We start from the raw sequence: 10,890 nt of genomic DNA, 5'->3' as shown, positions 1-10,890 counted from the left end.
TCTCCGCTCTCCACGGATTCCCCTCGGCTGGGTGCTCCATCCGCTGCTCCTGGCCCAGACCTGTATTCCCAGATAGCCTCCACTCATGGCTGCATCATTTGCCAATGCCACCCATCTCCCCATCTTCTTTTTCTCATTTTCTTGCTTGAAATATTCTTATTTGTACACATGTATGTTGTCCCCCTACTCAAATGTAAATGCCAGAAAGGCAGGGGCCTTGACATCTTCTGTGCCATGGGGCCTAAGGCTGGACCTGACATGGACTCTCCCCAGGTGCTTGCAGAACAAGGACATGTCCAACCATGCTGCTGGAGAAAGACTGAATATGTTACGGTGCAGCCCCGCCGTGCAGTCTGTGGGACTATGACAGGATATGGTATGGTAGGGAAAGGCAATCATCAAATGATGCTAAGTGGGGAAAATGTTACAAAATATTAACATGATTATTTTTTGTGTAAGAAAAAAATCTATATATTGCATAGAAGGAGAGAGACTAAATATTAGAAGCAGGTGTCTCAGGATGGAGGAATTACCGGGGCCTTCTTTTCCTTTTTGTGTATCTAGCCAGTATCTTTTAAACTTACCACAAGAAACACATACTGCTTTTGAAACAAGAAGAAAAAAAAAAGTAAAACCTGTTTTTGAAAAGGAAAAGAATAAATGGCCAGGCGGGAGGGCATACGACTTGCCCCAGGATATCATGCTGCCAGGTAGGAGGAACATCAGCATCACCGTTCAGTCCAGCCGGCACCAGTGCCACCCACAGTCACTGGCCCTTGGGCCTTCCTCTGCAATTCTGGTGGTGTGGGAGCAGTGGCCAGCATGGCTCCAGCAAGGAGGGGTGTCCTCGGCCTCCTTGTTCCAGCCACAGGGTCGCTGGAGCCCCAGCACCCTCTCCCTTCCTCTCTCCTTAATGCCCAAGCCTGCACCTACTGGGGCTTCAGGAGCGGGTGGACAGACCCCACCTGCAGCTAAGGGTTGGATTGCAGCCCAGTCCCTGCTGCGAGTGACCTGGAGCAAGCTGTGCTGCTCTCTCACCTACAGCAATTGCAACTAAGAGACGAGAGCCACCGGCAGGAAGGAGCACCTGCTTGTCAGGGAGCAGAGAGGGACCCTTGACATGCGCGCGCGCCTGCTGCTGAGACTGTGCTGTGTAGAAGCCTGTCCCTCTGCCCTCTTAAAGCCAGAGGGCTGTCCCCGTCAGTTTGCTATTCTCAAGTGGGGGGGACCTGCCCTTTGAGAGAGGGAAGAAAAGCGCATGGTTGTCACGGTGGGAGAGGCACTGCCTAGCAATGGGTGGTGGAAGCTGGTGGGCCTGGAACGTGTTCCTCCACAACGCTGTCCCTCTGCCAGGCATGTGCGATCCAGAGAGGGTTAGACTTGTTCCCGTCACAGGCAGGGTCCTCAGTGGAATCGTGTTTTTGAAAGACCGAGACGTCCGGGCGCCCCCATCTTGATGGGCTGGGTGACCCGCCACCGGAAGGCTGGCGCGGAGGGACTCAGCCGCAGTCCCGAAACAGCGGGCCACCGTCAAGGACGGGCGAGTCAGGGTAGGAAGAGGCCGTGGAGTGAGTGATACTGGCTTCACTTCCTTCAGACTCGGAAAGCCCGCCCCATAAAGAGCAGGGGTAAATTCGTCTGAGGTCTGAACAGCCAGGACCAGGAGAGCTCTCAGGGTGTTAGCTGGAGAAACTGGCTCGGCTCGGGCCTTGCTGGCACTCGGGCTCCCGGGGTCTGCTCGGTCCCTCTCGGGACACACGGGTCTCTGCTGGGCCCGGCGCGGGCCTCGTACACAGAACGGGCTTCACGGCGCAGGCTCGGCCGCCGGGAGGAAAGAGCCGGGACTAGGCCTCACCGACACGGCCCCGCCCCGCGGGCTGCGCGCGCACCGGGGCCTGCGCGGTGGCGGACTGGGAAGCGCCACGCAAGGCCCCGCCCCGCCCTTCCACAGGAAGGAAACGCGCCCCCGGGCGAGCGCCAGCCCCTCCCTTGAGCGGGATCGCCGCGGCTCCGCTGGCCGCCTCCGGCGCCGTTAGTCCACCATCCGCCGCTAGGGGGCAGCACGGGACGCTTTCCCGAGGCGTTCGGCGGACCTGGGTACGGGGACCTCCTATCAGGCTGCAGAGAAGAGCCTTCAATCAAAAGGATAGCATGAAAAACGGACTATACTTGTAACATCCAGCTTTTAAAACGTGGTGGAGTCAAATGTATTGCTTCCTCGGGGCTTAAAAAAACCTTTTCTGTAAGTCGGCTTTATCAGAATTTTTTTTAATCCCCTTGGTTGCTTGAAATTTAGCTATCAAACAAATTAATCATATATTAATGTTCCTCTAAGCCGGAAACCTGGAATTACTTTGAAAAGGTAAAATATTTTTAAACTTTGGTTTTCTCATCTTTTCAGTCGTCGTTTCGATTTGAATTAAACCTCGGTAAAATTAGCTTTTACAAGTGAATTTAAAAGCCACGCCATACTTTATACTAAAAGAATAAAGATTTTTATTAAGCATTGTAAGTTGCATTCAATAGCCTTCAGATACACCACACCACAATCCATCGACAGTCAATCAAACCCAACAGCAGTTCATTCTTGCACAATCCATGAGTTAGGGCAAAACTCCCTTCAACTTACAGTAAGATCCTACTTAGCTCTTGCGGGCAGGGGTTGGGGAATTACACCTCATTTCTGATCACTAATGTGATGAAGAGCATCAGAAGTATATGAAAACGATAAGAAGTGATTCTGATTTCAAAGTACATTGTTTGGAAACATTAACAAAAACATCAAAATGATAGAAGTATACCTGCTTCTACTAAATTCTTGATGGGAAAGTTCTCAAGAACAAGCAATTTGTTTCCTGCTACAGAAGGGGGGGGTGGTTTTTTTTGTTTTTTTAAGATCAAAGGGTTTTTTTTCACAGAATTTCATATTTGCTAATATGAAGGCATAAAACAGCAACAAAGAACAATAATGCATACAGCAGTGAATACACCAGGGTAATGTTGATATTCGAAACGGCTAGATAATTTTGGGGGGGCTTTAGAATAAATGCAACAGAGGTCAATAATCACAAAATTTTAAGGTTAGAGCAAGATCAGTCAATGACTAAACAGAGTTAACATCTTTTATAGGACTATTACTGATTATTAGCATTTTTGTTTTGCAAATGGGCACATACTGGTAAGAATGGAAGGACGATAACATGCATATTAACTACACACTTTAAAAATTATGAACCATGCAGAAGTTTAGCTCAAGTAGTAGTACTAATGGTCTACATCCGATTCAAAACCACATAGTTCATTGATCACAGATGCATGGTATTAGTCACGAAAGTTTCAGAACACATTGTGTTGATTTTGAAAGGTCATTTGCATCTTCTAAGATTTCAACTTTATCTCCATTTAACTTGCTTGTAAAGTATGTATGATGTATTGTATATTTAAAATCAGCAGAACGGCAATATTACTCTATAATTTTTTAGTTTTGATAGTTGCACTTTTTTTTTAACACAAAAGAACCACATCAACAGTGATGAAATTTAAGAAAGAAAAACTGTGGTTGTGCCTTATTTCTTTCATAATCATAAAAATCAAAGCCTTAAAGAAAGCTTCATTGTGAAACAGTAATGCAAAATCAAATATAATGGCATACATATGGTGCCAAATGCTAAAAATTATATTTTAAGCTATATATACTTAAAGACTGCCAAAATTTGTTTTCTTTATAGTTCAAGAAACACAACTATAGGCTTTTGTCATAACCAGTTTAAACTTTATGTGTACTTCATTTTAAGTGCGGGAGTCAAATGCTCTTCATTTTCTTTCTCTTTTTTGTTTTATTGTAGCATTTTGACTACAACTGGTTAAAACTAAAAATGTGTTGTTTAAATCTCTGATATCAAAGAGGGATCTGAATTTCCAAAGTCCTCATTTTTCTCTTACGGAAAGGACAAAATGTACATAACTGCAGGCTCTCTTTCTCTCCAGATATTCCTAAATCCTTACCCTTCCAGCATCCTTCACCCTCTATAAAAAATAAGTTTACTCTTCTTTATTTAAGACAGCTGCCTCCAGAGCAGCTTCTCTGCGGCAAGCGCTGTCTGTACTTAGTGCATTTAAATGAGGATTTGTATTGCACGTTTTAGAGTCATTATTCAAGGCACTTTCAGAGTGGCTGGGGGCCCTGGCGTCACCCGTGCTCCCGTTCATCTGGGGAGCCGGTTTCTCCTCGGCCATCACTCCGTTTTCAGCCAGGGACCCGTCTGAAGACATAGCAGAGGACTTCGATTCCCCAGATTTTGACTTAAGTTCTTTGGCCACTTCTTCTGCTGAAGCAGCGTAAGGAGGTCTGCCCTGTTTAAAATGAAGGACAACAAATGAGAAGGCGGTTTCTGATAAACAGAAGAGAGAGGATGCAAATTTTGGCCTAATGACACTCTGAAGATTCAAGAGCAGAAAATGCCCAGCTGGGTCCCTCTAACCCTGTCTTTGCTTTGACTTTTGGGTGGTAGACGCTCTACCTGTCTCAGTCAGTTCCCCCCATGGCCCCTTCCCTCAACTCTCTGTAGTTAATATCCTGAAAATGAGGGAAAATTCCCCCTTCAGATCTGTCTAATCCTTTGAATGGCACCAAATTGTTTAAAGTAACAAACGCCCCTCAATAAGTCTTCTCTAAAACTGCGACTGTTCCCACCGCCACAAAACAAACAGGTCTCCCACATCTGCCTGTGACATGCAGTAGTGCACATACCCCATTTCTACTGGGGAACTATACTCATTGCTAGGGAACCTCAACAAGAAATCTGCACTGATAATTACCACATGTTTGTGAAATAGCTCTTCTGAATAGGTCTTCCCCACTCCTCTGAATAGATTTAAAAATAATTCTCTGAAAAAAAAATGGTCCTTGAGACTAATCCAGCACATTTTCTGAAAGACATGGCTCTCTGTGAAGGCAGTGAAGACAGATCTTGAATTGCTTCTATCATTAGACCAGGGCTCAGCCTTAGCATGTGATACGGCGGCTCTGCTCCCTCTCGGTGATGGGCCTATCCCATACACCATCGGGTGTTTGGCAGCATCCCTAGGCTTCACTCATTAAAAGCCAGTGCCCACACCAAGTCGTGACAATCAGCGTCTCCAAATGTCCCTTGGAGGCCAATCACCAGGGCTGAGAGCCGCTGTCATAGACTGACTCGGTGCTGAAGAAAACATGGATGGTTTTCACCTTCAAACAGTCATTTTACAGACGAGAACAGGAATCTTCCAGCTCTGTCATCGCATCCCCTTCCCAACAAAGATGGTGGTAACTTCCAGCATCTTCTAGGCCTCCTATTGTGAAAACCAGGGTATTTGCCTTGTTGATGACAAAATCCATTCACTCAACCAGATGGAGATGTGACCCTTGCCTAAGGAATGACCTCCATAAACCAAGGGTCCCCACATACTCTCCTACAACAGCCTCTATTTTAGCTTCCAACCCTAAAATTTCAGAAATACTAACACACCTTCTCCATCAATCAATGCAATCATCATTTTCTTTGAATCTTGAGACAAGTAATACAAAACATAAAAATACAGCAGGACTGCTGGGCATGGTGGCTCACGCCTGTAATCCCAGCACTTTGGGAGGCCAAGGCAGGCAGATCACCTGAGGTCAGGAGTTCAAGACCAACCTGGCCAACATGGTGAAACTCCAACTCTACTAAAAATACAAAAATTAGCCAGGCGTGGTGGCATGCACCTGTAGTCCCAGCTCCTTGGGAGGCTGAGGCAGGAGAATCGCTTGAACCCAGGACGTGGAGGTTGCAGTGAGCAAAGACTGGGCCACTGCACTCCAGCCTGGGCAACAGAGCAAGACTCCATCTCAAAAAAAAAAAAAGAAACTAAAAGTGGCTGTTCCAGCTCCATCAGGGCCAGGCAATGCCCAAGGTGAGCCCAGCCCATCGTGTCACACCAGGCGGGAAGCCACCAGAGACACAGGGTCATGGCAAAGGGGAGAGACCACCTGAAGAGGCACTCAACAGCAAAATGATCTGGGCTCTAGGAAATGGACGTTTGGTGAGCAGCTGTGTGCCAGTTACTGTGTTAGATGCTTGACAGCTAAAACATTACCCTCACAGCCCTTCTGTCTGAGCACAGGCACTAGAAGTGCAAGCTCAGACAGGAGACATCCCTGAGGGCACTGAACTGGCACAAACATCATGTTGTCTTCTTACCTGAATTGCTGCCTGGTTTTTGTAACCTCTGCCATAGTACCTTCCACCTCTTCCAAATGTTCGAATCACTGGGGTTGAAATAACTCCTCTTGGACGCCTAAATGAATTAAAAAGGACAACAGTAAACACTTAAATCTGTTACAGACATTTAAGATAGTATCAAATGATTTTGAAGCCATCCAGTCTTACACTTTATGAAGCACTGAATTAACCCATTGATGCCGGAAGTTGCCATTTTTTGAATTTTTGCAATCAGACTTTGGTGATGACCTTGAGCAGTAGGACATAAATAACTCCCACATGCTTCGCGTTCCAATAATGGAACACTAGGCATAAGTAGGTTAAGTATGATTATAGGGAAGATTTATTCCAAACAATCAATCTTATTTTTTTGGTTCATATCCAATACATTTGCAGTCAAATGCTCTACCCCTGAGCTACATCCCCCATATCCAATGCATTTGATTTGAAAACTAATACTTTAAAAATGCTACTTCAAAAAAATTGTTAAGGCTTTAACCTGGTTAATTGAAAATTGCATGGTTAATTATTTAATAATGGTTAAATAAATAATTACATAATACTATAAATGGGATCCTATGCAAACATTGTAAATGATGTTAAAGGCCGTGTGCAGTGGCTCACACCTGTAATCTCAGCACTTTGCGAGGCCGAGGCGGGTGGACTGGTTGAGCTCATGAGTTCAAGACCAACCTGGGCAACAGGGCAAAACCGTCTTTACCAAAAATACAAAAATTAGCCAGACATGGTAGCACATGACTGTGGTCCCAGCTACTCGGGAGGCTGAAGTGGGAGGATTGCTGGAGCCCAGAAAGTCAAGGCTACACTGAACTGTGATTGCGCCACTGCAGTCTAGCCTGGGTGACAGTGAGACCCCATCTTAAATAAATAAATAAAAACTAAATAATTAAATAAATACAAACGATATTAAAGAATGTATCTAATGATATAAAAATGTTCCTACTAAACTTCCAAGTCAAAAAGCAAGTTAGAAGCTGTTTTCGTTATTTATACAAAAGACACTTTCGTGGCCCAGAACTTACCCTCTAGCTGGTCCTCCGACAGAAACCACCTGCAGGGGGAAAGGCCCCCGGCCCCCACGGCCCCGCCTGCTCCCAGCCCAGTGGCCAACCACAGTGCCAGCTATTTCTAGTTTGCCTCCCTGAGAAGGTATAGGTTGGACTCCTGCACAAAAAAACATACGAAAAGACACAATCTTTACCATCACAGAATTAAGAATAGCAAAAAGATAAAAGCAAGAAACTTCTTTTCAGTTTTGGTTTATATTTACTATGAAGCTACTTTCTCCTGTTTTGTACAATTTTTTATTATGTAGTGTATCTATGTGCACACTGTTTGACTTAAAACTATTGTGAAGAACCCATGACAACTGAATTACGTTACAACTGTAAATGTGCAAGCCTTTTTAGATAGAAACAGATTCAATAAAGTGTTGTCATCAGGTGCGTATGGCATGCCTTCTGTATTACCAAGATGGAAATCTGCAAACTCAGAATGTTTTTCTCTTTAGGCAAATACTTCCAGGTTTACTACCTTAACTGAACATCATAGAATCAATAAATATAGCCTGTATTTCTTATTGTATTTTTAAATTAGAATTTCCATAAGCAAAGTCACAAATAGAATTTACTAACTTCTTCTGATTACTGCAAATCATAAGCTTTCTGACCTAAGAAAATTCTCTAATTGCTAATTGGCAGCAAAACTTCTGATTAAAAACAAAAAAATAAGCAAATAAAACCAGACCCCCAAGCATCTTGTTTTCTGACAGTGGAAATGGATAATAATAAGCTATCATCTTGGTGTTAGCTGTGGCAATTCGGCAGTGTCCGACAGAAACCTACAACAAGCTTTATATTTTCTTGTAGCCACATGAAAAAGGTACAAAGAAACAGGGGAAAGAAGTTTTAATAATGTATTTAACTCAGTGTATCAAAAATAACACTATTTCAACATATAGTCAAGATTTTTTTTTTTTTTTGAGACAGGGTCTTGCTCTGTCACCCAGGCTGGAGTGCAGTGGCACAATCATGGCTCACTGTAGCCTTGACCTCCCAGCTCAAGCGATCCTCCCACCTCAGCCTCCTGAGTAGCTGGGACTACAGGTGTGCACCACCACACCTGGCTAATTTTTAAAATTTTTTGTAGAGGCAGGGGTCTCACTATATTGCCCAAGCTGGTATTGAACTCCTGCCTCAAGCAATTCTCTCTCCTTGGCCTCCCAAAGTGCTGGGATTACAGGCATGAGCCACTGTGCCTAGCCCAAGATAAAAAATTGATGAGCTATTTTAGTCTGCTTCCCATTTTAAGTTTTAAAATCTGATATGTATTTTACACATTCTAGCCAGAACTGAAGTGCTCAACAGAGCAGTGGCCAGCAGCTACTATATTAGGCAGTGCAAATCTGAGTTCCAGACACAATTTTAAGAAAATTAGGAAGCAGGTTCCTTTTATTATTCCAGTCTAAAAATTCACTTCTTGCCCTACACTATCCATAGTGCAATCTCCCCTCTCCCTCCATTTTTGATCCCAACTACGGGCCAGCCTCAGTTTCAAGGCACTAGAAGGAGCTGAAGCAAATCAAGAAGCAGAGAGGAAACATGGCTGCGAGCTGCGTAAGGAGCAGTCACAGAGCAGAGTAGCACCCTGCAGGAGGCCGGTTTGCAGACAGAGGAGGCAGAGAGGCATGCAGCTGCACCGGGGAAAGGAGAGGCGACCTGCAGACAGAGGGGGTGACCCACGGCCAAATCTGCAAGAGTCACCTTCCTGCACAGTTCCCTTGCTGGCCTCCCTAACTATCCCATGGAACTGAGTTGGAAAAACATTGTTAATCAAGAGAGAAAGGCTTGCCCATCCTCAATGCGACTCCAAAATCACATCTGAACAGTCAGTCCTGTTATGTGACTTGATGGGCAGATTTAGATCTGCAGTCCCAAAATGCGGGATGAGGTCAAAGACACAGGTGACTGGCTTCCGATTACAGCCCCGTCACAGGACACTGCTTCCTGGGCTAAATGTTAAGACCCTTTTCTCCTTTGCAAGCTGAATACAAATGCAAAGAGAAGCACTGGGAATCTACAGTAAACTGCCTTGTTTATATTCCCAACATTAGATCTTTGTTTAAAAATGTTTCTGCGAAACAAACTGCGACAGACTTTTTATGTCAGGAATTCTGTGACCATTAGAATGTTCTATACAAGCATGATAATCTTTACCAAAAGATGGCTGCTTGGGAAAGAAACGCCACTATTAGTCAGCAGCTCATCCTATGAACACGAGGCGATGGTCAGGTTACCCAGGTGCACAGAAAGGTTCTGTTCTAGGTGGACACTCAGTGGTCTACCCTGAAAGGAGAGACTGGCCACAGCAGAGCCGCTGCCGAGCCCTGAGAGCAGCGAGTCTCAGGAGGAGCGGTCAGTGAGGGCCAGAGCGGGGACCCAGAAGAAAGGCTGTTCTGCTGGAGGAAGGGCTCATGAGGACAGTAGAGGAAGGAAGGCGCCAGACGATGGAGCGAAGGAAGTGCTGGCAGGCAGAAGCTCTGGGAAGGGGTAGGTATAATTACCGCCCTGGGACTTGCTAGTCCTGCTGCTGTCACTGCCTGAGAAGGCTCCGCAGTGTCCCGATGCTGCCGCCACACGGAAGGCACGGTAAGGGCCTGTTGCTACCGTTTCCCCATAGGGGCCTCCAAAGCCACAGACGCCTGTGGGACCCGGGGTAGAGAGAGAGGGGAGAAGTGTAAGGGACAGGACTCAGGGCCCTGCTGGATATTCGGGCAGAGTGGCCCCTGCCTCCTCCAGCTGCCATGGAGGGGTCTCCTGGCCCCTCTTGTCACCTCGCTGTCCTGTGCCCATGGTCCCTGGGGACCAGCATTGTAAGGCCACCCTCCCTGCAGCAGGGCACTGGCATGGGGCTCAGGATGCGCCCTGGGAGATGAGTCCTGGAAAATGGCTCTCTCTGACCTGGGTGGGCTTATTTTCCCTTACACATGAGAAAAAAAATATATCTTAAAATGTGAGCAGAGTTTTCAGCTTGACTGACAGATTTTACAATGCAGCTTTTGCATTCACATCAGCAGGTCCCTCTCCCCTATCTCCAGGATCAAACTTGCTCCTCACGGACTTGAAGAACTGCTGCTGCGGGACCTCCAAGACCAACAGTGACAAGGTCAACACAGCAGATGGGCTTGCCTATCAGGGCTGCGCGTTCTTTACAAGAATCTGGCATCTGTTACCCACAGGAACACATCCCAAGCAACTCACCTGCAAAGCCTCTGCCCCTGCCCTGAGAGGGTGGGACAGGCCCAAAGTGCCGGGGGTACGCAGAGGCGGGGTAGAAGGGCAGGGCAGGAGGTGGCGGGAAAGGGAGCGTGTGGCTCTGCCGGGAGAAGCTGAGCCCCTCGAGGACGCTCTGGCGCATCTTCTCTACCTTGGCAGCCTGATCAGCCTGGAAGTCAAGGACCAGCATGTGAAAATGCCATCCACAGGGGTTTTAATTGAATTTAAATGAGCACTAAAGAAATAAGATCTATCAACTGTTCCCTTTATTCTTGAATTCTACATCTGCAAATTCGCCTACTTGCTAATGTTTATTTGTAACCACAAAAATCAATACTCATGGCAGTTTTCTGGTC

The 10,890-nt window shown here is 46.0% G+C and overlaps 1 protein-coding gene across 1 annotated transcript in view; it reads right to left on the bottom strand.

The window, feature by feature from the left end:
- Positions 1-2,472: 2,472 nt before the first annotated feature.
- The window catches only part of FAM120A (family with sequence similarity 120A), a gene marked incomplete at its 5' end in the record, with an annotated part of 122,671 nt that continues 114,253 nt past the window's right edge, over positions 2,473-10,890 (bottom strand). The window contains 6 exon segments of the mRNA XM_011927528.1: positions 2,473-4,236; positions 4,239-4,353; positions 6,219-6,315; positions 7,283-7,424; positions 9,823-9,960; positions 10,520-10,703. Of these exon segments, the coding sequence (XP_011782918.1) occupies positions 4,190-4,236; positions 4,239-4,353; positions 6,219-6,315; positions 7,283-7,424; positions 9,823-9,960; positions 10,520-10,703 (723 nt within the window).

Source organism: Colobus angolensis, unplaced genomic scaffold (assembly GCF_000951035.1).
Source record: "Colobus angolensis palliatus isolate OR3802 unplaced genomic scaffold, Cang.pa_1.0 Scaffold72, whole genome shotgun sequence".
NCBI classification, from domain to species: Eukaryota; Metazoa; Chordata; class Mammalia; order Primates; family Cercopithecidae; genus Colobus; species Colobus angolensis.
Note: the sequence above shows the minus strand (reverse complement) of the source record. Positions and strands in the feature narration are given on the sequence as shown.